This window comes from Ranitomeya imitator, chromosome 5 (assembly GCF_032444005.1).
Source record: "Ranitomeya imitator isolate aRanImi1 chromosome 5, aRanImi1.pri, whole genome shotgun sequence".
NCBI classification, from domain to species: Eukaryota; Metazoa; Chordata; class Amphibia; order Anura; family Dendrobatidae; genus Ranitomeya; species Ranitomeya imitator.
In genome coordinates, this window is record NC_091286.1 from 82149224 (window position 1) to 82175166 (window position 25943).

The following is a 25943-nucleotide window of genomic DNA, read 5'->3' on the forward strand; positions in this document are numbered from 1 at the left end:
TGTTAAATTAAATTGTTATACCGCATAGGACTGATCTGCACCAAATTGTGTCGGCTGTGTTGCAGAAATGCTTCCAAGCTTTTGCAGATTTCACCCTTTGCATTGCTATGGAGGAAATCTGCAGTAAGCTACTTGGCATGCTGATGATTTTCAATCTGATTTTCTCTACAGTGTGTGAATCTTAAAGCTTTATTAGCGATACCAGTACTGTAATACGCAGCAGATTTCCCCCCATGTGCACATAACCAAACTAAGCTTTTTTTTTTTTTTTATTCAGAAATTATGTATTTGACAATAAATTACTAAATTACTTTTCCACTCCCCAGGTATTATAAGTTTATGGAGACTCCTAACAAAAAAAATCACTCATCCCCTGAAAACATGCATAAAAATATGTGCAAAATATGTATGACCGCATTGGGTGGCGCTAGAGAGGGTCTAACATGCCAGATTTCTCAAATGAATCCAGCTCTGAAAATGTAACTCTTCTTATTCTTGTTTTCATTTAGTCAAAGCTTATGAAGCTGCTGCAGAGACTGCCGTGCTGTGTTGTACGACGGCTGCATCGGGAGAGGTATAAGAAGCCGTCATGGCTGACCCCTGTGCCTGACAGTCACAAGCTCAGTGACCAAGATGTAACGGACTTTGTGCAAAGCGTAATGCAGCCTGTTCTCCTGGCGATGTTTAGCAAGACCGGAAGCCTCGAGGCAGCACAAGCCCTGCAGAATCTGGCACTGATGCGCCCCGAGCTTGTAATTCCTCCAGTACTTGAAAGGTGCGTGATGCTGTGGGTGACTTCATCTTCCATTTAGTAAATTTAATTAAAGCGCCATCTAAAGCTGCAAACCTTTAATTTGTGTTAATGTAAAACATTAACTCTTTAATGACCAGGCGGCCAGAAAGAGGTCGTTCCCTTTTAAGAAAACTTTTCTTTACTTACCCTCCGAGTCCAGCGCAACGTCTCCTCTGCTTCCCCCACTCTGATGCTTGGCTGCAGCGGTGACGTCCTGTCTGTATTGCTGCAGCCAATTGCAGGAGAAATTTTATTACTATTCAGCACTATTTGGGTAAATTAAAACACTGCTGTCTCTTTTTTTTTTTTTTTTTTTTTTTTTTTTTTTTTTTTCAGCGTCCCCGGCTGTGTCTTACAGTTGTTCCCAACAGAATGAGGGATCTTTAATCTGGTGCTGTAAACTTTCAGCGGCCAATGATTAAACCCCATGACCAAGTGCCATAAATTTATAGCCCTTGGTCGTTATGAGGTTAATAAATTGTATTGTTAGACTGTACCCATGGCGTTGTTTCCTGTAAGCTGATCATCATGTAATGTTATGTAAATTACCATATTCTAAAAACAATGCTATTTACGGATGGTCTTGTTAACGTCATTGGTATGTTGTTCCTAGGGACTACATTACGTTTACATGTTTGTTACCAAATAACAAAAAGTTCTGTTTTTTTTTTTTTTCAAATTGTGAAGAACTTATCCAGCTTTGGAAACATTAACTGAGCCTCACCAGCTTACTGCAACGTTAAGTTGTGTCATTGGAGTGGCACGCAGCCTGGTTGCTGGTGGCAGGTGGTTCCCAGAAGGCCCGACGCACATGCTACCTCTTTTGATGAGAGCGCTCCCTGGTGTGGATCCAAATGACTTTAGTAAATGCATGGTAAGCCCTGCAAATGGAGAGAATGTTAAAATGAACTGACCTTATGCTGATTGTGGTGAAATATGTGTATTTATATATATCTATATGTGTGTAGTGACATATGTCTAGGGTTATATGTGTGACTAGTGATAATGTAACATCTGTCCTGAAGGCAAGTCGCACCTAGGTGTTAATAGGTACTTCCTTGGGACTAGTAGAAATTGTTTCTCCATATCTCACCAGGAGGTCTAGCTAGAGCCAAGAAGAAAAATAACATTTGGCACCTCCTAGGTCTTGGAGGGGTGATGTTAATTGCAGCCTGAGGGTATCTATTCCTGAGAACCTTTTCACAAGTGTCTCAAGAGAAAAATATATTCATTAGTAGCGTGGCCGTGGCCAATCAACAAGCCAGCAATTATGATATTAACCTGAGGGGCCGGTCTAGAAACCAGACCTCCAGACCAAAGTTATAAATTTAGGCTGCAAACAGAGGGGAGATAGATTAACCCTTGCAGGCACAACCCCAAGTCACGTGTGAGAGCGGGCACGTGACGAATAAGTGACACCACGGAGTAGGGATCCGTGACACTGATCAAATAGAAAGTGATCTAGACTCAAGCCAAAAATATTGTTAAATGCTGAATTTATCCCCTTCACAACCTTTGACGTGTGGGTATATCATCGCGTCCTTGCACGGCACAGGAGCTTTGCAGGCGTCATCGCCACTGTTGGCTCAGCTTAAGTGTTGGCTGAACTCCGACCGTCATTCGCAGGAGTTTAACCTCCTAAATGTCGTGATAGAGTACAGCAAAATCTGCACTATAATATGGCGCTCCTTCCTGTCTGAGCTTTGCACTTTACCTGAAAGGTTATTTCCCAATTACATGTACGTTATTGGCGCACTCATGGAAAAAAGGTCCTCTCAGTTGTTGTGAAATTTCTCCTATTAGCCCTTATGAAAATGAAAAACTTGGGGCTAAAACAACATGCTAAAACAACATTTTAGAGGTAAAAATGTAATTGGTTTCTTCATCACCCAATGGTATAAAATTCTGTGAGGCAAATGTGGTGTCAACATGCTTACTGCACCCCTAGATGATTTCACTGAGAGGTGTAATTTGTAAAGTGGGGTCTCTTGTGTGGCGATTCTGCTGTTCTGGTACCTTAGGGGCTCTGCCAATGTGACATGGCACCTTCCAACCATTCTAGCAGAATATTGACTCCAATATGGCGCTTCTTTGCTCAGTGCCTCCAAAAGTAGTTTGGAATAGTCATTTTATACTTCCAAATTGCTTTAATTTCTGTGAATCACCTGAAGGGTTAATAAACTTATTGCATGTGATTTTGAGCACTTCAAGCGGTGCGGTTTTTAGAATGGTGTCACATAGGCCCTGCAAATGGGATGCAGTCCCTAAAAAAATAAAAAAAAAATAAAATGGTTTTGTCAATTTTGTTGGAAAAAATTAGAAATTGCTGATCCACTTTAAACCCTTTTAACTTCCTAACTAAAAAAAAAAAGTTTCATAAATTGTGTTGATTTAAAGTAGATATGTGGGAAAGGATATTCATGAACGCTTTTGTGTGATATCATTTTTGCCAAAATTCAGGAATTTTCACAAATAGTCGTAAAAAAAATCAACCTAACTTTACCAAGAACATAAAGTACAATGTATCACGAAATAAACATCCTCAGAATGGCTAGGATACGGTGAAGCGTTCCAGAGTTATTACCACATAAAGTGATACTGATCAGAATTGTAAAAATTGGCCTGGTCAGTCCGGAAGGTAAAAACAGGCTGGGGTGAAGGGGTTCAAGCAACATTTTTTTTATTTAATGTTGTTTTTTTTTTTTTTTTTTTACAAGAGCTCTGCATTGATATTTTACTTGAAGGCTGTATTTGTTCTGTAATGATCTGTATCTATCTCTGATATTTCTGTATTTGTACTTTCGTTTCACCAATTTTATGACATTTATTTGTATCTTTTATTCACAAACAGATCACATTCCAATTTATTGCAACATTTTCCACTTTGGTGCCTTTAGTAGACTGCTCATCAGTACTTCAAGAAAGAAGCGATCTGTCAGAGGTAAGGGTCCTCTTTATAACGCAGATCCGTATCTGACCCCAAATCACTCTGTTTTAGTTTATGTAAAGGGCATAGTCCCTGTTTTCACGTTCTTTCAGTTTAATATAAGACCTTCATTTGACGTGTTAACGTTTGACTTTGAGATTTCTAACTATACATGATGAGAAGTGGCTGAGCTTCTGAAGGAACAAATGGTCGAGCGTATGGAAACCCCACCGTTACTCTTTCCCCTGACATCTGCCCTCCGGGAGCCCCCCATACCCATGATTGTTGTGTTTGGAGATCTAGTATTTGATGTACAGTACAGACTAAAAGTTTGGACACACCTTTTCAATTAAAGATTTTTCTGTATTTTTATGACTATGAAAATTGTACATTCACACTGAAGGCATCAAAACTATGAATTGGCACATGTGGAATTATATTCTTAACAAAAAAGTGTGAAACAGAAATTATGTCTTATATTCTAGGTTCTTCAAAGTAGCCACCTTTTGCTTTTGATGGCTGCTTCGCACACTCTTGGCATTCTCTTGATGAGCTTCAAGACGTAGTCACCGGGAGTGGTCTTCCAACAATCTTGAAGGAGTTCCCAGAGATGCTTAGCACTTGTTGGCCCTTTTGCCTTCACTCTACGGTCCAGCTCACCCCAAACCATCTCGATTGGGTTCAGGTCTGGTGACTGTGGAGGCCAGGTCATCTGGCATAGCACCCCATCACTCTCCTTCTTGGTCAAATAGCCCTTACACACCCTGGAGGTGTGTTTGGGGTCATTGTCCTGTTGAAAAATAAATGATGATCCAACTAAACGCAAACCGGATGGAATAGCATGCCGCTGGAAGATGCTGTGGTAGCCATGCTGGTTCAGTATGCCTTCAATTTTGAATAAATCCCCAACAGTGTCACCAGCAAAGCACCCCCACACCATCACACCTCCTCCTCCATGCTTCACGGTGGGAACCAGGGCATGTAGAGTCCATCCGTTGACCTTTTCTGAGTCGCACAAAGAACTAAAGATCTCAAATTTGGACTCATCAGACCAAAGCACAGATTTCCACTGGTCTAATGTCCATTCCTTGTGTTCTTTAGCCCAAACAAGTCTCTTCTGCTTGTTGCCTGTCCTTAGCAGTGGTTTCCTAGCAGCTATTTTACCATGAAGGCCTGCTGCACAAAGTCTCCTGCTAACAGTTGTTGTAGAGATGTCTGCTGCTAGAACTCTGTGTGGCATTGACCTGGTCTCTAATCTGAGCTGCTGTTAACCTGCGATTTCTGAGGCTGGTGACTCGGATAAACTTATCCTCAGAAGCAGAGGTGACTCTTGGTCTTCCTTTCCTGGGGCGGTCCTCATATGAGCCAGTTTCTTTGTAGCGCTTGATGGTTTTTGCCACTGCACTTGGGGACACTTTCACAGTTTGCCCAATTTTTTGGACTGACTGACCTTTTTTTCTTAAAGTAATAATGACCACTCGTTTTTCTTTACTTAGCTGCTTTTTTCTTGCCATAATACAAATTCTAACAGTCTATTCAGTAGGACTATCATCTGTGTATCCACCAGACTTCTGCACAACACAACTGATGGTCCCAACCCCATTTATAAGGCAAGAAATCCCATTTACTAAACCTGACACGGCACACCTGTGAAGTGAAAACCATTCCCGGTGACTACCTCTTGAAGCTCATCAAGAGAATGCCAAGAGTGTGAAAAGCAGTCTCAAAGCAAAAGGTGGCTACTTTAAAGAACTTAGAATATAAGACATATTTTCAGTTTTCACACTTTTTTGTTAAGTATATAATGCCACATGTGTTAATTCATATTCATAGTTTTGATGCCTTCAGTGTGAATGTACAATTTTTACAGTCATGAAAATACAGAAAAATCTTTAAATAAGAAGGTGGGTCCAAACTTTTGGTCTGTACTGTATATGCCATGATTTAGTGCTCAAAACCTCCTGGCTCTCCCCCAACAGATGTTAAAAGAAAATTTGCCCTGTTACCTCTGCCACATTTTGCAGACCGTGTACTTTTGATCAGCAAACTTTGATGTCCAAATTGCAATCTCATAGGATTGCAGCAGATGGATAGGCATGTGACCAGAAACATCACTTGCTCTCCTCCATTGAAACACCGTGCAGCTTCCCATTGCACACGTCCTTCAGAAATCATGTGCAGTCAGTTTGGAGGCTGATTAATGGATCTGGTCACATTTCCCTTCTTTTACCCCCATGTCATGGACCAAAGGTTGGTGTAGACCTCTGCACAGAAGGCTTTCTGATTGAGGGGCATGGCTTAAAAGTGGCGCAGGCTAGTAACAATATAAATGTTATATTACACCACTTTTTGTTATTAATCACTAGCCCTGTAAATACTGAATGATACGCTACTGCCTTATTTCACTTGTATTCTTTTCCTCCGACAGGTAGAGAGGGAGTTGTGCTCGGCCAGTGCAGAGTTTGAAGACTTCGTGCTCCAGTTCATGGACAGGTGAGAAAACGTGGTCGAAATCTTCAAGGACATCCGCTTTTTTTTCCCTAAGATCATCTACTGTTGGTTAAAGTGTCTAAAAGCAAAAACGAATTAATAAATGTGGCAGACCCTATAGATCCAAGTGTACTGCACATATTTTATATCCGCACAGCCCCCTATAAAAATAATTTCCAGTAAAGCTCTAATTCATGTTTGAAACATAGGATCTTTCGAGTGATGGAATAGAATTAATCCTTCTCCAAAGACTGAAATTGCCATTTTTCATTCTTTAGGTTTGGAATTTCAGAAAATTCTATTTTGGATTATTAATTTTCTTTTTTCCCGGGCCACTTTAGCTCATGCACATTTATTTCATACAAATATATTAATATAGAGCTATTTACATAAAATGCATTTTTTTATTGCTATGTAGGTGTTTTGCTCTTATTGAAAGCAGTGTACTGGAACAAACACGAGAGGAGACGGAGACTGAGAAGATGACCCACGTTGAAAGTTTGGTTGAACTGGGCCTGTCGTCAACCTTCAGTACAATCCTCACTCAGTGCTCCAAGGAGATTTTTAAGGTGGGTCTTATTCTAGGAGAAACTCGGTGGCAATAAGTGAAACCTGGGTATTGGCTTTAATTCCAAAAATGCATCCCTTACTGATTCTAATATGCTATAAATATCATGGTGTGCATTCTTGTCCGTATATCTGAAATTAAAGCTTTCAAGACCATTTCCATCGTTGTGTGGTCAGCGCGGATACATTGAGAAACTCTTTTTTTTCTTCCTTCTTTGTGTTCTTGTCCGTAAAGGATGAGGTGATACAGCGGGTATAGATCTCTGGTCTCAGCCTGGTGGGGTATATTATATTTGGACAAAGCCTTTATCAGGATACTTACCTAATCATATGCAGATAATGTTAGGTTTAAATGGGCTCTATAGTTATAATACTGCTGCATGTTACCTTTTTTTTTCCCTCCTTCACACTAAACAAATTCTACATAAAATGCTAGAGAAGATTTGCGTGATCCTTGATTACATAGCAGGCAGCCCAAACAAACAGATTATAATATAAAGTATGATGGATTTATTGCTACACAGAATCGCAGCTTGACCCTGTGATGAAACACATATAATTTTGAGGCCTCATCAAAGTATCACTTTTATAGGGGAACTTTCACCAAATTTTTCATTTCAAACTGGACATAAGATGTAATTGTGACTGCAGGGCAGAATAAAACATGTTTGTATTATTTATTTATTCCACTTCTGTTGCGAAGATATTTGCAATCAAAGTATTTGTGACCTAATGAGTAAACTTTGGGCTGCTCATACATGGGGAAGATATGCTACCCCCTCCTTGCACTTAATCATAAACAAGCAGCAACACAGCCACAAAAGAACACACTCTCATGATAGCTTGGGTTTCTCAGTGCGTGAGATGTAATAATACACATCTGATATCCTGGTCTAACCTCCTGCATGAAAGTGCAGCTGAGTTAAGCTGTTTCACATTACAATCCCTTCTATCAGCTCTCCTATCACAGCACTGTCAGCTCTGTTGTGCTGCATCTTTGCCCCCACTGCATATCTGGAGCTGTCAGTAATCACACATGTCTGTAGTGCTCAAAAGTTGCTAGGAGCACAACAGACATAATTGTGACCCATCTCCGGACAGTCAGTGTGTGGAGGGGCAGTATAGTAGAGCTGACTGTGCTATGAGTGGAGGAGAGCTGATAGAAGGGTTACTAGTGTGACACAACTAAATGCAGGTCTGCAGCCCCTCCCCTCAAAGGGACCTTATCGGAAAGGTGTTGGTCATCTAATCTCCCAGTACTTTCTAATCATACGGGAGGTTAGACCAGGAGATCAGGGTTGTATCCTTATATCTCACACACTGAGAAACCTAAGCTATTGTGAGGGCATATTTTCTGCCGTGTTGCTGCCTGCCTATGATGCTGTAGCATCACACAGAGAGAAGTACATGCCCAGTGAAATATATTTGACAACACACACTTGGACTTAACCAAAGCTAACTCACTCGGTGATAGTTAGTCTGCAACAGAAAGGGGAAATTAAAAAATACGTAATTCACATTGTGTCCTCTTTAAGTAATTATTTAATGAAAAATGGCACTAGCAATAAACAATTTAGCTTAAATGGATTATTTGGGACATCCTCAGAATAGACCATCCATATCAGGTTGAAGGCAGGACAACTCTGCACACACAGATCAGATGTTTTCTTTGTTTTTAAACCACATAAATTATGTAAAAGTTAATGGTGTACTTTATTGCAGGTTGCTCTGGAGAAAGTTTTTAACTTTGCTGTATCCAACATATTTGAGACAAGAGTTTCTGGCAGGATGGTGGCAGATCTCTGCCGGGCTGCAGTTAAGGTGAAGCTACAAACTGTGTCTTTCTGTTAGCATATTGCTGTTTATGAAGATTTGCCTGCATGATGTAGCCTGGAAGGGGCATTGATACTTGGAAATGGCTAAGACATCCCCAGGTTGTTGGTCAAAAAATGGAAAGTACTTATAACATTTTTGCTCTTTAATTTTGCATTAAAATGCAAGTAACTAAATATAATTAGCTTTCCAAAAAGTCTTCATGAACCATTTTCTACCATTTTATTTCTTTATAGTTTGTGTAACTCATATACTTGGCTGTCTGCTTCTGATGTAAATCTCCATAGTTAAAGTTGAGAAAACAGTTTTGAAGGTCTCTGGTCCAGCGGCAAGTTGGTAGTCCAAGGCTACTGGACCAGAGAAATGGGAATGATCTCCTCTTCTAATTAGTCAGTCCAGTGCAAAATTACTCATGCGTCATGCTGCAACGTTGATGCCAAAGACAACCGGCGTGGACGCTCAACAAGGTCATGCAAATCCTTTTGCTTAACTGGGAGCACAGGGAGGAACGAGCGCTTTGTATGCAGCTGATCGAGTTTGGAAAGGGTCTTCAGGTACATGGGAGATCACAGGGACTCTAATAAAGTGTAGATGGGGGAGGAAAGCATTCATGATCTGGAGCAAAGGAAGCATGGCCAGCATCAGTGTCTGAACCCGGGAGAGAAGTGTATGCAGGAGCTGTACCAGTGTGAATGAATGAGTCTGCGATCGCTGATGGAGCTAGTGAAGACTGCTCTATCCTGGATACACAGAACTTGTATCCAGCATGTATTACTGGTAGGGACAATCCCAAAAGAGAGAACGCTGAAATTAAGATTGCATATCAGGACATCTGAAACATGTTACACGTAGCTGCTATGTGAAGACCATACATTCGCAGAACGTCGCCATAGGCTGTAAAACACAAAATAAGACTTGACGACTATTTTATTTTACTAGGTTCATCCATAGTGAGTTCTCCCTTTGTAACTATAGGTCACATCTGGCCATAAGTGCAGTATGAAGCGGTCTGCAGAAATGATCTGCAGTCAGCTGCAAGTGCAGAGAATATGATGTTAAGTCGGCTCTCCAGGATTTTAGATTTTTGCTTCAATATCAAATAAAATTGTCACAGTTTCTGGGGAAAAATACTTTTTTTTTTTTTTTCTAATTCTGAACAACTGTATTATATGTGATGTGGATCTACTTTTATACTTTTACTAAATGAAAATCAACTGCGCCTGTATTGGAGTCTTAGAAGAATACCTGTAATCTTTTTAGTATTGGTAAAAACCCTCCTAACTTCAGTGACTAGACACCGTCCCCATTACTCTTCAGATCACACAAATTGCAATTGATCTCGACATGTCCTGGACTTGGTTTATTGGGATCAGTCAGTTTTTGCCAGTCCTCTGACTGGGTGACCTGTCTGATTGCAGTGTTTTAGGAGGATCTTCTATTAGCCCTTGTTTACACTTGTTTTTGGCTTTGTCATTAGTGTTGCCCGGTGGATTCTTTGAAGCTCTTTCTCCCTCATTGCTGCGGTGTGATCACTCAGCTTACTAGCAGTAAGTTCACAGGCTGTTTTATACGCTGTTATGTCTGTGTTGTTTTTTTTTTGTGGCCGTTGATGTGATAATACAGCAGTGATGCAATAATTTATGATATTACTAGTATAATAATGTGGCTTATAATTCCTTGTTTTTTCAAATGTTTGACTGTTACTAAGGAAGTGTTCTTCACCTAAACAGAAAAATATTTAGAATTGAGAGTCCTCAGTGGTTGATACTGAGTGGCTAACACGGTACCAAGATATATATCATTCCTTCACCTAAACCTAATTTTAGATTAAGAAAACATCAATTATGCAATGCATTGTTTTGTATAATTGCCGTTTTTGCAGGATTCTTTATAGGATTCTTTGTGCAAGGTCACAAGAATACATGCAAATGGAATACGCCCTGTAATTTCAATGTCTACCACAAGATGGCAGCGAATTCTTATAACAAACATATCCTCCAAGAAGTGCATGAACAAATCCCAGCATACAAACTGAGGTACTGTTCTGTTTGTTAATCACTGTGGAGCCCACAGCCCTTGGTTCCAGGTAATGGAAGGTGATGAAGGCGCGAAAGCACGTGGAATGGCGGCCGCTAACAAGCGATCAATAATGAGGGGGTGCGGGGCTCATTTCTCAGAGCACACACCGCCGCTTCCCCTCTAAGTACCTCCGTGAGTCTGGCGCACAGTTCAGTCAGTCCCTTCTGAGGTAACTCCTCCTGCGCTGTGTCTTAGGCTGCTGATGCACGCAGCAAACGATGGCCGCCGTCCTCTGTCGGCTCCATCTCCCGTCTAAGCTCGCCCGGTGTTAAAACCGGCCGAAGCCGCACACCGCACCTCCTCAGGAGCCGGAGGTCTCCAGGGACACGGGGAGCGTAGCACCACCCAGGTAAGTCCTCTCTGGGTGCTATATAAACAGGATACAGTTCAGGATGATGGGAGCTCTGCCTAGACGCGTCCTCTACAGCGCCCCAAGATGGCAGTGTATAACCAGAAGTGTAAAAAAAATATCTAACTAGGTGGAACAGCAGGAAGTCCGGGTCCCACCGCACCAGAAGCACGTTTCGCTTGGAAAACTTTGTCTAGTGAAACCCCTCCCACCTACAGAGCTTTCCTAGTGAAACTTGACTTAGAAGATAAGTTCAGTGGCCCCCTCCTATTCTAAGTAATGGCTTTACTTCTACAGCGCCATTATTTATTCCACAGCACTTTACATATCAGAGAGGATGTGTACAAACTATGTAAGACCTCACACAACAATAGCACAATCCATAAATGTCACTGTGACTGTATTGCTTCAGTAACTCTTGTGCCTGCTTCAGGGTTTTTTTTCCTCCCTAGTTTTCTCCGCCATCTTGTGACTCCACACATGATTGTGTACTCTAAGTGCCTTATATCCCTTAGCTTTACTTTATTACCCCATTTGCTATATTCTCTTTTTTTCCCCATTTGTGGTTATACACTGCCATCTTGTGGTAGACATTGAACTTGCATAGTGTACATTTTTATCCAGGCGCTTTCCCATTCTTATGGTATGTTTATGATCTTTTATTGTGTATTCTACTGATATCTATTTTATTTTGTGTGTATTAAGGTTTTTTTTAATCTATATTTGCCTTTGACTTCTTTTCTCTTGATATATGCGTTGCCTTTTACGGTGCTGTATTCTGGACACATGAGTACATAGTATTTGGTGTCTTACTTTTTGCAATCCAATATAGAACACAGGCAAGAACCAATCATTTTTACAAGACATGCCGCTGGGGAATTTAGATTATGAGCCCCTGTGGGGACAATGATGTTAAAGCGCTGTGGAATATGATGGCGCTATATAAGCCAATAGATAAATGTGCATTCAGTCTTGTGTGTTACTTCTCCTTAGATGACGATGTCCTCCATGAGGAAGAATTGGACAAAGAGCTTCTCTGGAACTTACAGCTCCTTTCCGAGGTAATGTTTAATAATCTGGATTTTAACTTAATCTTACATCGATGAGGACAAGCTTTTCCGAAAGCGCTAGACAGTGTGTGTGTTACATGTAGTTCATGTTATACCCGATACGCCTGTGTGCCCCCTGTATGCCATCACACACATTGCTGGGGGCATAGTCAGTTTTCATTTACATGTGTTGCCAGCTTTTAATCATGTCTTTATTGCGTTTCTCAGATAACCAGAGTGGATGGGGAGAAACTGCTTCCCTACAAAGATCAGCTTGTGACGATTCTCCAGCAGACCTTACACTTCACTTGTAAACAGGGTTATAGTCTGTCTTGTAACCTGCTGCACCATCTCCTGAGATCCAGCACACTCATCTACCCCACGGAGTACTGCAGTATACCTGGCGGATTTAATAAGCCGCTTTCTGAATATTTCCCAATTCAGGCAAGTATCTGCAGATTTCAGGGAAGCTTTCCATTTTGTTCACTTTCCATGGGATGATCTTTGATGTCAAGGAACGGAGATCATTTTGATGAATAATTTTTGGGCGTGAATATTTCTGCAGTGGAACAAATATGCCCTTTCTTGGCTTTTTTTTTCCCCACTTCATGTAGGAAAAGTGAGGGCTGGCCATAGTTATATTAAAAGCATTTTTTTCAACTTGCAAAGTGCTTGTAACAACAAGCAACTTTGCAGTTTACTTTTTATTAAAAGATTCTTTGTTCTCAACAATGTCAGCATTTTTAATTGTGTAGTTTATTGTTCATTATCTAGGTTACCAGCCGTTGCATCAGTCTATTAGAGAGAGGTAGTTGGTCTCCTAGGTAAGGCTGGGTTCACATTGCGTTATGGCGGTAAGTTTAACGGACTACGTTACACCGTGGCCCACAATGGGCGTGCGCTAGCGATGTGCCGTCATTTGGGTGACTGACCCGAGACGCGGGCTGCAGCTCTATGTGCGCTAGCGCTGTGCAAAGTCGGCACTTACGTTAGCGCAGTCTGTTTAACGTATGCGTTGAACGGACTGCACTAACGCAATGTGAACCTAGCAGTGTGTGCTTACAAGCTCTTTGCTTTAGCGCTTGTAAATGCTGCGCTGAAGCTGGCGAGATCACTGTAACCGAGTAGCCTGTGCTCTCAGACGATGTTGCAGAAGCAAAGCTGCCTGTGCCTGCAGCATTGGCACGTGCACATTTTGGGACAGCAGCTGTCAGGTGCTGATCCGAACGATCAATCAGAAGCACCCAGCTAGCAGGAAGACTAGGAGGCATGAGAGCAGGTGCACTGCTGAAGATGGTGGTTGAGATTAACCTTTTAAATTCTGCTGTTTGCCTCTTTTAAAGCTCCTCTGCATTGTGTTTTTTTTTTTTTTTTTTTTAATTATTTAATTGCCGGAATGATATCACTAATCAGTGTTCCCTGCCCTTGGTAATATTCTTACCAGCCTCCATCTGCTCTTCCCAGCACCGCTCTGGTCCCGTTTCGCCATCTTGTGATCGCAGGTCCTGACTGACCGTAAACCTGAGCTAATGGTCGCAAGCTCTCAATATTAGTCTGAGAGCCTGCGATGGACTAAGGCTATGTGCACACGTTCAGGATGTTTTGCGTTTTTTTGGCCGTTTTCCATGGAAAAACGCTTAAAAAAACGCATACATAAGCATCCCATCATTTTTAATGCATTCTGCAAGTTTTGTGCACTTGATGTGTTTTTTTTTTCCCGCGAAAAAAACGCGTCATGTTCATTAATTTTGCGGATTTTTCGTGTTTTTGCCGCTATTTTATGCATTAGGGAGCTCTGGAAAAAAACACACAAAAAACGTGAAAAAAAACGCATGCGGATTTCCAGCAGAAAAGTCAGGAAAATTCTGCAGAAAATCCTGACGTGTTCGCATAGCCTAACAGTGAGACGTAACCTCCGGCGGCCCAGCAAACACTGTAGTGATGACCAGACTGGCGCGGAGAACAGAAGAAGAATGATTATGGTCAGTATTAATTGCAGGGAACTTATATTAGTGATACCACTCTAGGGGTGACAAACAACTGCTGGCGTGGTGCTTTAAATGGAAGTCGGAAGAGACCTCAGACCCCTTATTACAACTTCTTGAAGTCTTGATCTCTAATTATAAGTTTTCTGTAACAGATGCATTACAATGGCTTTATATAATCTGATGTATATTTGTTTTATAAGGACTGGGGCAAAGCTGGAGACCTGTGGAATCTCAACATCAAGTGGCACGTTCCATCCGCAGAGGAGATTGAATTTGCTTACTACCTGCTGGACAACTTTTTACGCCCAGAATTAGAAAAATTAAATCATTATGGGAGTGGAGAGCTGGAGATGTCAAGGTAAATTAATCTCATTCATGATCTGTTTTAATTTCCAGGATATCATGTATTCCAACATTCACCTGTATAGTCTTGTCACAAAGTCTGGGCAAGCTGATGTGTAACAACCTATCCTAGAGATGACTGTATAGATTGTGCTGTCAATAACATTACTAGTAAAAGGAATATTTAATCATTGTTTTCTATGTTTTGTTTTTTTATAAGGGATGACGTTCAGCAGTGTCTCACCATTGTCCATAACTGTCTTACTGGCTCAGGGAATCTTCTTCCTCCTCTGAAAGGGGAGAGAGTATCTCATCTGTAAGTATCTGCCAGGATATGGCTTTAATTCTTTCAGTGGCTTATTGTTGTTGTTTTTGTGTTCATCTCATGAGCGAAGATGAATGATAAAATGAATGATTTGGACTCTTCAGACTTTTTGGTCATGTGTTGTGGTCTGTTATCCAGGAATGGACTCACTTTGTCAAAAATGGTCATGTTGGATTTTTTTTTTCTCTTGTCAATTTGTCATGGATAACCAAGAGGTGTAGGCTGTTATCTCTATCAGGTGATCACTAAAAAGAAAAGTGATTGCTCTTCCACAGGTTTTCTGGAAGCATTCATTCATAGCGCTCTTTCCTTTTTAGATGTTGCCTTATCACAGATAACCCATTTATTGCGAGCCACGAAACTCGGATGCAAAACTCCTGACAGACGGTTGATTGTACCTGGACTAATTGCCTTGGGCTGATCATTTAATCCCCCCCCCCCCCCCCCCCAACAAAAAAAAAAAACCTGATCTCTGCTCTGGCACATGCTGTGGGGGTCCTAAGTGTCACAGCAGACCATAGCTATGATAATAAAAGGAATGTCCTATTTATGTTACTCTGTGCATGGGCGAATATGATTTTGGGACTTTCTGCTTTTGGGAATCTTTGCCCAATCTGCCAGTTTCCATCTTATGGCTATTGCCAGATTCAGATAATCACAAAACACACTGACCTAATACTGGAAGCGTGTTGTCTTTCAGGACATAACAGACTAAATAACAAACACAGCTCTGCTTCTTTAGTGCCTATTCATTATGTATACGGTAATGCACAAGTACACACCCCGATCTTGCTATCAAGCATACAATTTTATATTGTGAGATAGTTTTAAGACGCCATCTACCGTATATACAATTATATTTATTCATAGTAACAGGTAGATGACTTGTGGTCCTGTAGAAAAATGGCAATAAGAAGCTCTAGAAATTCTAAAAAAAAATGATATAGCTAGAAAAACAAAGATGAAAGATGGACACGCTCTGCTCAAATGTATATGTGTGACCAGAACAGTGCTTTAGAGTCCGCATATAGTATATAAAGAGTTACACATAGTAGGTCACATAACTATAAAATAATAAATATAAATAAAAGTAACAAATGGCATCTATAGCTACGGAACAGCCAATCCAGGCCTTGGGTACAGAGATCTATTTGTCTCATATCTAAAGTATCTATTAAAGGGAATCTGTCAGTAGGATCAACCCTCCTAAGACTTCTATATGGGGATGTAGGTGATGGGAAGCTGAATAATGATACCTTGATATTTGCCATCCAATGTCTTATTCCAGAGAATCGTTGCATGTCTTAATGTTTCATAAATGAGCTGTTAATATCTATAGGCCATACTTAGATCTTTCCCAAAAATCTGCCTCTAGGGCTCATTTTAAGTGGAAGGGATGTTCCAGGTGTGAGACATGTAATGACTGACCGTTTGCTCTCCTGAGGTACATGTCTCACATTGGTAACTCCTCCTTTCATTTAAAGCAATCTCTGGAGGCAGATTGTCAGGGAGGTCTATGTCTGACTTTTAGATCTTAGCAGCTCATTTGCATATTAAGAAAAATGTGGATTTCTTTGGAGTAAGACATCGGATGGCACATACCTGGATATCATTATTCAGATTCCTATGACCTACATGCCCGTATAGATGGCTAAGGAGGATTGATGCTATTAAGTTTCCCTTTTAATCATGAAAATCTTCATCTTCCCAACAAACCTTGAAGTGTTGTTTCTTCATACATAGTTTTATATATGACTGATTTGGACTCTGTTCCTATTTAATTGCATTGTGTTTTCCAGGGTAACAAGCTTGGTGTCTTTGGATGAGACAAAACTTTTTAGCGGCATTGACCATGGTGAGTTCAGTTCCTATTTCAGCTGTTTTGTTCGTCTCTGTAATATACAGGTTGAATGTCATCGACCACTTATACTATTTTTAATGAAGTGCTCTTTATTTCACAACCCATAAAATATATATTTTATTTGTGGGAGTTCGTACTGCCGTTGGTACATATGAAAACTTAGTATGTGAGGAAGTAGAGCATATTAGGATTATTGTCTAGTCTGTTCTTTAGGTGAGCTGTCACTGCTTTCATAAGCAGCCTTAGGCTATGTGCCCACGTTGCGGATTCGTGTGCTGATTTTTCCACTTGGTTTTTGAGAAATCTGCAGGTAAAACGCACTGCGTTTTACCAGCAGGTTTCATGTGTTTTTTGTGCGGATTTCACCTGTGGTTTTACACCTGCGGATTCCTATTGAGGAGCAGGTGTAAAACGCTGCAGAAAATACAACGCAGCGTTTCTGTGCAGTATTTTCCGCATCATGGACACTGCGGATTTGGTTTTCCATAGCTTTACATGGTACTGTACACCACATGGGAAACTGCTGCGGATCCGCAGGCAAATCTGCAACGTGTGCACATAGCCTAAAAGGGAATCTGTCGGGTCCCCCGTACCCCAGAACCACCAGCAGTTGTATCTGCATAGCTAAATACCCTGTCACTGTATTACATTAGAGACTTTTTCTAAAGATCTCTTTATGTATCTCTAAAGTCTGTTTGACATGTAAATGAGGGCTTTGACTAGTGGATGGGGCATTAATGTGCCCAGACTAGTCACCTCACTTAGATGTTATCACGCCCCTGTGGGTGTGATAACATGGCTTGCAAGCACCGGCGTCCTCACCAACGCCAGGAAATTCTTCCACATGCGTTGTTATTTTTCCCCCAGCATTGATCCTCTGTAGCCACGTGGACGCCTGCCGGCTTCAGAGAGATGCACTACGCATGATCGAAAGGGAAGAAGACTTAGACTCGGGTGTGATGACATACAAGTGAGCAAACTAAGACACTAATATCCGATCGACTAGTTAAAGCCCTCATTTACATCTCATAATCTCATAAACAAGCTTTACAAATACTTTTCCTAAAGATCTGTTTGTGTATGTAATGTTCTACAAAGGCAGGGTATTTACATATGCAGATACTACTGCTGGTGGTTCTGGTGGCTCAGGGGGGACCTGACAGGATCCCTTTAATCAGGTGTTGTCATAGACCTAATGGGAAAGAATAATTGGCTGGACAGAAAGGCAAAATGAGCAATTGTAAGTACACAGTGCCATATATGATGACTGCAATATATTAAGAGGATAAACCTTTTGATGGGATTGCTTCTTTACTTAGTTTAATAATAATAATAATAATAATAATAATTTTATTTATGTAGCGCCAACATGTTCCGCAGCGCTTTACATGATAAATTATAATGCCCTCAAAGCTGTAAGACTACATTCACATAGAGCAGAATTGCTGCACAACTTTTCCCACCAGTAGATCAATAACCTGTAGATTTTGGTTTGGATTTCCATGTAAAGTCACTCTAATTGCTTTACCTGATGCTGCTGTAGCTGTGTTTGAATCCCTGTGATTGCCTGCAGTGGTTTTGAATTGAGACTTCCTTACAGGAGACAAGGTTTTATACAGTCATGGCCAAAAGTATTGACACCCCTGCAATTCTGTCAGATAATACTCAGTTTCTTCCTGAAAATGATTGCAAGCACAAATTATTTGGTATTATTATCTTCATTTAATTTGTCTTAAATGAAAAAAACACAAGAGAATGAAGCAAAAAGCAAAACATTGATTATTTCACACAAAACTCCAAAAATGGGCCAGACAAAAGTATTGGCACCCTCAGCCTCATACTTGGTTGCAAAACCTTTAGCCAAAATAACTGCGACCAATCGCTTCCGGTAACCATCAATGAGTTTCTTACAATGCTCTGCTGGAATTTTAGACCATTCTTCTTTGGCAAACTGCTCCAGGTCCCTGATATTTGAAGGGTGCCTTCTCCAAACTGCCATTTTTAGATCTCTCCACAGGTGTTCTATGGGATTCAGGTCTGGACTCATTGCTGGCCACCTTAGAAGTCTCCAGTGCTTTCTCTCAAACCATTTTCTAGTGCTTTTTGAAGTGTGTTTTGGATCATTGTCCTGCTGGAAGACCCATGACCTCTGCGGGAGACCCAGCTTTCTCAGAGTGGGCCCTACATTATGCTGCAAAATGTGTTGGTAGTCTTCAGACTTCATAATGCCATGCACACGGTCAAGCAGTCCAGTGCCAGAGGCAGCAAAGCACCCCCAAAACATCAGGGAACCGCCGCCATGTTTGACTGTAGGGACCGTGTTCTTTTCTTTGAATGCCTCTTCTTTTCTCCTGTAAACTCTATGTTGATGCCTTTGCCCAAAAAGCTCTACTTTTGTCTCATCTGACCAGAGAACATTCTTCCAAAACGTTTTAGGCTTTTTCAGGTAAGTTTTGGCAAACTCCAGCTTGACTTTATGTCTCGGGTAAGAAGTGGGGTCTTCCTGGGTCTCCTACCATACAGTCCCTTTTCATTCAGACGCCGACGGATAGTACGGGTTGACACTGTTGTACCCTCGGACTGCAGGGCAGCTTGAACTTGTTTGGATGTTAGTCGAGGTTCTTTATCCAACATCCGCACAATCTCGCGTTGAAATCTCTTGTCAATTTTTCTTTTTTGTCCACATTGCAGGGGTGTTAATACTTTCGGCCATGACTGTATCGGCACCAGCAAATGACTAGGCAGGGAAGGAGTTTAGTGGTTTTATTTTTATTTTTTTTGGTTCTTTTAAATTTGCAGAAACTTCTTTTTTTCATTTCACAATTTGTGTATTTTGGTGCAGATCATAAAAAACCTAAAAATTGTGTTTGTTTGTTTTAGATGGACGAACCTGAACAGTAAAGTTCAGCGTCCGTACCGAACACCTACTGTTCGGGCATAGACACCAAACACAGACTTCACCAGGAAGTCAGTGTTACTGTGTTACTGTTCAGGTTCGGTCCCCCTCGAACACTTGGGTGTGCATGGTTTTATCGCCGATTAGAAAGCAGCGGTTCCCACGTAGTCAATTGAGAGCGTAATCTTGAGTTATAAAGTTTACCTCCGGTCACTGGTGTTGGCTGATGGGACTACTGCTCCCATCAGCATCCGCCTGCTACCTCTAATAACAGCTAGAGCAGGCGCAGCTTATGGGAGCATTCATCAGCCAGCGCCTGCACTCTAAATAAAAAAATAAATAAATAAAACGAGACTAAATTATTTTCATAGACGAACATTCGCTTAACTCTGCCCTCCAGTCCAACTAGGAAAATGTCTTCAAAGACACTACAGCTGGTGCCCTGCTTCTGATCCCACTGCTGGGGCTTCCAAATGCTGAGCTACCTCCTCTGGGTATATTGTGACCACTGCAGTCCTATGGGGTGTTCACTGGAGGGTCTGAACCACATAGACAGCAGGGATGGATGCAGAGCTGATCTCTACAACGCTGGTCCGTTCTTTGACAGTGAACATGTTGGCGGCGTGGTTCAGACCTTACTTTGCGCTCCTCCGTATGACGGCAGCAGGTATTTTGGTACCAGAGAATGCAGCCGCCACATTCTGAATCAGCAGCAATTGAGGTCAAAAGCATGTATGGTGTCATACATAGACATAACAGGATTTTTGTTTGCTTACCGTAAAATCTGTTTCTTGGAGCCTCCATTGGGGGACACAGGAACCATGGGTGTATGCCGCTGCCACTAGGAGGCTGACACTATGCAAATAAAAAAGTTAGCTCCTCCTCTGCAGTGTACACCCCACCGACTGGCATTATACTCTTCAGTTAGTGAGAAAGCAGTAGGAGATAAATAACAAGGTTGAAAACTATAACCACAAACTTGAGAACAGTCATAGAACATAAAACAGAAACTGAGAAACATTGGGAGGGAGCTGTGTCCCCCAGTGGAGGCTCCAAGAAACAGATTTTACGGTAAGCAACCAAAAATCCTGTTTTCTTTATCGCCTCTCATTGGGGGACACAGGAACCATGGGACGTCCCTAGGGCGGGAAAAACTGACTTCCATCAGGTCAGAGGACTCACCACTGCCGCCTGCAAGATCCTTCTGCCTAGGCTGGTATGGACCTTGTAAAATTTGGCGAACGTGTGGATGGAAGGCCAAGTTGCCGCTTTGCAAAGCTGTAGGGCGAAAGCCCTGTGGTGCACCGCCCAGGAGGCGCCGACTGCCCGGGTAGAGTGAGCCTTGATCCCAGGAGGGGCCACTCTGTTCTTGACCCGGTAAGCCTCCAGAATTGCCGTTCTGATCCAGCGAGCAATAGTCGCCTTAGAAGCCGGTAGGCCTCTGCGCGTGCCATCAGGAATAACGAAAAGAGAATCCGTCTTCCGAAAAGTGGACGTTCTATCCAGGTAGATCCTCACTACCCTGACTAGGTCCAGCTTGTTCAACGATCGCTCCAGAGGATGAGTCTGAGCTGGACAAAAGGAAGGTAGAACGATGTGCTCGTTGAGGTGGAAGGTGGAAACCACCTTAGAAAGGAAGGCAGAGGCCTGAGGACCACCTTGTCCTGGTGAATGACCAACAACGGAGGTCGTCAAGACAGGGCCGCCAACTCGGAAACGCGGCGGATAGAAGTGATGGCCACAAGAAAGGCCACCTTCCAAGATAGAACTGAAAGGGGAACCTCTCTGAGAAGCTCAAAGGGGGAAACCCTCAGAACGTCCAGTACCAGATTAAAATCCCATGAATCCACAGGGGCCCTGTACGGAGGGACATCATGGGCAACTCCTTGAAGAAAGGTCTTAACCTGTAGCCAGGAAGATTAAGTCTTCTGAAAAAGGATGGAAAGTGCAGAAACCTGATCCTTGAGGGAACTCAGAGCAAGGCCCGAATCCAGTCCTGCCTGAAGGAAGGCCAAGATGGAAGGCACGGAAAAGGACACATTGAGGTAGATAAGGGTCCAATGAAAGACCCGTGTCCACCTCCTACTGACACTAAGCTAAACTGGAGAGTATAATGCCAGTCGGTGGGGTGTACACTGCAGAGGAGGAGCTAACTTTTTTATTTGCATAGTGTCAGCCTCCTAGTGGCAGCAGCATACACCCATGGTTCCTGTGTCCCCCAATGAGAGGCGGTTAATTCTTCTGCTGAGCGGGAGACTTTCTTTTGCAAGTTTTCCCACCTACAAAAAATGGAGCCGTCTGTCATTTTTCTCATAGTTACACTTTAAATGCGATAGACAGAATTTAAAAAGAAAAAAGCTAGTCATATTTTTACTGCTGTGATAAAAATGCTTCTGTATGTTTGATTGTTTTATTGTTTAGATTATTCTAGGGAAAACTACAGAGAATCCATAGCAGAAACACTCAGGAAACTCTTGCGTAAGTGTTTGTCAATGAATGTATTTCCTTAGTGTTTGCAGCCACATGAGTGATCAGTGGATTGGAGGGATCGTTCTACTTTCCATTAACTTCACTTGTGTTTCCTCTCTGATAATAGACTACATTCTTGACCACTCAGAAGATGATACCAAGTCTTTATTTCTGATAATAAAGGTACACTTATTTGTTTGAGTCTTATCTAAATTATCTCAATAACAGATTTATATAGAAAGGTCCTACGAATGGTTGACAAAGCCACTGACTGCATTACAACATTATTCCTCTGGTGGCAAGATGGCATCAAATGATTGCAGAAAGGGAATCCATCTCTAACTCTTGATTACCTAAAAAATTGCCATTTTTTTCTTGTGTAATGCTTTAAACCAGGACATGACACTATAGTATAATATGGAATTTATGCTGAGTGCCAGTTTAAAGGTAATCTGTCAGCAGGTTTTTGCCATCCAGTCAGAGAGCAGCACGTTGTAAGACAGAAACCCTGATTCCAGCAATGTCACTTACATTGCTTGCTGCATTTTTTTATTCAAAGCTTTTTTTTTTTTTTTGTCTGCTGCAGATCTAGCAGTTCTCTAAATGCTGAGCCCTGTATAACCCTGCCCACACCACTACCTATGCACAGAAATCAGCCAATCAGAGGAGGGGAGTGGCTTGGGTACTTGGCAGCAGGCCAAGTGCTGATCGTCCTTCGTAGTCGTAGATGACCAGCCAGGACTTCAGGGTTGGGGGGAGGAGGGGGTGGAGATCGGTGGCTGTGGAGGTGACTAATGAATCCAAGATGGGCCCTGAAGGCTCGCCCACATACATGATATAAGCATATGTGGTCAAGACAGTATATACCGCTTGTGCCTTAGGCTTGCTTTCTTTTTGCCTCAAAGATTCTCCTATCTTAAGCTACACGTGCTCTTCAGGTGATCCTGCGTTGTCAAGCTTGGATAGTGCAGGGCAAGCTTCTCCCATTCACTGATATCGACCTCCAGGTTTTTGAGACCCTATAAGGCAGTCCTTGTAATGTTTCTTCTGCTCCCCGGTTGTTCGCTTTCCCTGACACAGTTCTCTGTACAGCAGTTGTGTAGGCAATCGACTGTCTGGCATTCTGACCACATATTGAGCCCAGCTGGCTTGGTCTTCAGTATGAGAGAGTAAGCCCTGCAGAGGCCAGCTTGTTCCAGGATTGCCGTGTCGGAGACAGTCTTTCCACCTGATGTGGAGAAGTCTGTGGTGACAGTGCAGGTGAAAGTGATTTAGCTGTTTGGCATGTCAGCTGCAGACAGTCCAGATGTCACGAAGTGACTGCCCAAGTGTGACACGGCCCAACGGGTGGTCGGTCACAAAACGACGAAGCTCACAAGTGAACACCGGGGACACAATAACAACGGTGGGCCCTGCGATATGGAACGGGGAAATGGACACCTCCTGCCCTCTCCTAAGGATGTGCCCTAATCTTCCTGACGTCCCTATACAGGTTCTTTCAACCTGTCACCGAGCAGGATACCTTAACCCTCGCTCGCCCTACATCTATCCCTGGGTAGGGAATTGGCGAGTGAGAACACTGGTCCCACCGCTGCACTAATAAAACACAAAGGGAAAGTTTAGACAAACAAGGTAAGCAAACACTTAGCTTTCTCTGCTGCAATGTACCACACAGCAGAGTAAAGGTACCGTCACACTAAGCGACGCTGCAGCGATACCGACAACAATGTCGATCGCTGCAGCGTCGCTGTTTGGTCGCTGGAGAGCTGTCACACAGACAGCTCTCCAGCGACCAACGATCCCGAAGTCCTCGGGTAACCAGGGTAAACATCGGGTTACTAAGTGCAGGGCTGCGCTTAGTAACCCGATGTTTACCCTGGTTACCAGCGTAAAAGTAAAAAAACAAACCCTACATACTTACATTCCCGGTGTCTGGTCATGTCCCTCGCCTTCAGCTTCCAGCACTGACTGAGCGCCGGCCGTAAAGTACAGCGGTGACGTCACCGCTGTGCTTTACGGCTGGCCGGCGCTCACCAGTCAGTGCGGGAAGCTGACGGCGAGGAACCTGACCAGACACCGGGAATGTAAGTATGTACGGTTTGTTTTTTTACATTTACAACAGTAACCAGGGTAAACATCGGGTTACTAAGCGCGGCCCTGCGCTTAGTAACCCGATGTTTACCCTGGTTACCAGTGAAGACATCTCTGAATCGGCGTCACACACGCCGATTCAGCGATGTCAGCGGGAGATCCAGCAACAAAATAAAGTTCTGGACTTTCCCCAGCGACCAACGATCTCCCAGCAGGGGCCTGATCGTTGGTTGCTGTCACACATAACGATTTCGTTAACGATATCGTTGCTACGTCACAAAAAGCAACGATATCGTTAACGATATCGTTATGTGTGACGGTACCTTAAGGCACCAGGAATAAGTATTCAGCTGAAGAACCACCGCACTCAGTAAACTCCTCCAGCTAGGTTAATCACCAGAAAAACCTGTATAACCAACAGTCAGCTGATACATCAGGTGACCTTATGAAGGATGGTGGGAGTGGTCACCACCAACATCAGCTGACTCAGCAGCAATGCAATGCAACAACACCAGCAGCCATCGGTGGATGGGGGGTGGACTGCATTAACCCCCGATGACCAGAAAGGAAAAAAGGTTTTAATCAGAGGGAAACCAGATCTGCCACAGATCCAAACATGGATCGTGACACCAGGTCTCGCTGGCATAGAGAAGTGTGGTAAGGAATCTTTTTCTGCGAGCAGCTTAGTTCCGTCCGCTTTGAGAGATTAGGAGTTGGATGATTGAGGTCCATATACGGCCTTTAGCACATCATACAAGCGCTTCAGGTTGTGGCTGTCTGCATAGCCCTGGATTTCATCAGCCTTCTTGCTAAAGTAGCTGTCCTGCATATCGTGTAGGTTAATCTGTATCTTTTCTTTTTATGTTGATAAAGGCATCCTTCTTGGCTAGCGTTGTGGGGTCATATTGATGCACTTTGTACAGCTGATGTTTCTCTTCTAGGAGTGCATTTTTATTTCTTCGTCGTTTTCATCTAGCCAATGTTTGATACTTCTGGCTGCAGGTCTGAGAGGCTCCAGGGCAGTATTACAAATAGCAGTTTTAAGAATCATCCACTGTACTTTAACGCTGGTCTAGTCTGCCTGCGGTGTGTCTCACAGTCTGTCATCAAGGTCATTGGCAAATTGTCCTGCAACTCTTCTGCTTTGCAGCTTGGAGACATTCAGCTTCTTTGAAGACGACTTCTGTCCTTGAGGTCTCGACAGCAGAATGCGAAGCCTGCACTTAGACACCATGAGGCGGTGGTTGGTCCCACACATGTCACTCATTAGTCAAAAGTCCATCCTAACCTTCCTGTAAATGACTTAGTCAATGAGATGCCAGTGCCTCGAGCAAGTGGGTAGATGGAACAGAGCTGGTGATGACAAGGTCATGTGTGGCACACTTCTTGATGAGGGGATGCCATTACTGTCACACTTGCCACTGCCATGTCTCTCAGTGATTTCTTCCTAATTTTGATGTTTCTATTCCCCCTCTGGCATTAAAGTCTTAGTATAATGAGCTTGGGATTACTGAGATAAGTGTCTCATGTTCATCACAGAATTTATTCTTACTGTAATTTGGATTGGTCATGGTGGGAACTTAGGCCCTAGTCAGCCTATTGCACTTCTTGTTTGTAAGTGGTAGCTGAAGAGCCATCAGGCGGTGGTTGATGCTTTCTGGAAACTGGGCAAGTTTATGAACAAGGTGAGATTTGATAGGATATCCTACTCCTGCTTCTCTTTGTTCAGTGCTGCCTCGACCACTCCAGAAAAGCATGTACCCACCACTGCGCTTTGTCAGTTGGCCTTTATCTGCTAAGAGCGTTTAGCTGAGAGCTGCTATGTCCACGTTGTAATAACCTAATTCTTTTAACAACAAATGCCGTTCTTCTCTACGGTCTGTCT

General features: G+C 42.6%; 1 protein-coding gene across 1 annotated transcript in view; it reads left to right on the top strand.

Annotated features, from left to right (window-relative positions):
• PSME4 (proteasome activator subunit 4) overlaps positions 1–25943 on the top strand; it is a 228326-nt gene that overhangs the window by 106215 nt on the left and 96168 nt on the right. Inside the window, exons 10-23 of the mRNA XM_069768879.1 lie at positions 510–775; positions 1481–1667; positions 3645–3734; positions 6148–6212; positions 6628–6778; positions 8499–8597; positions 10087–10156; positions 12031–12098; positions 12315–12530; positions 14275–14432; positions 14637–14732; positions 16541–16596; positions 21920–21976; positions 22095–22150. Of these exons, the coding sequence (XP_069624980.1) occupies positions 510–775; positions 1481–1667; positions 3645–3734; positions 6148–6212; positions 6628–6778; positions 8499–8597; positions 10087–10156; positions 12031–12098; positions 12315–12530; positions 14275–14432; positions 14637–14732; positions 16541–16596; positions 21920–21976; positions 22095–22150 (1635 nt within the window). The remainder of the gene's footprint in view (positions 1–509; positions 776–1480; positions 1668–3644; positions 3735–6147; positions 6213–6627; positions 6779–8498; positions 8598–10086; positions 10157–12030; positions 12099–12314; positions 12531–14274; positions 14433–14636; positions 14733–16540; positions 16597–21919; positions 21977–22094; positions 22151–25943) is intronic.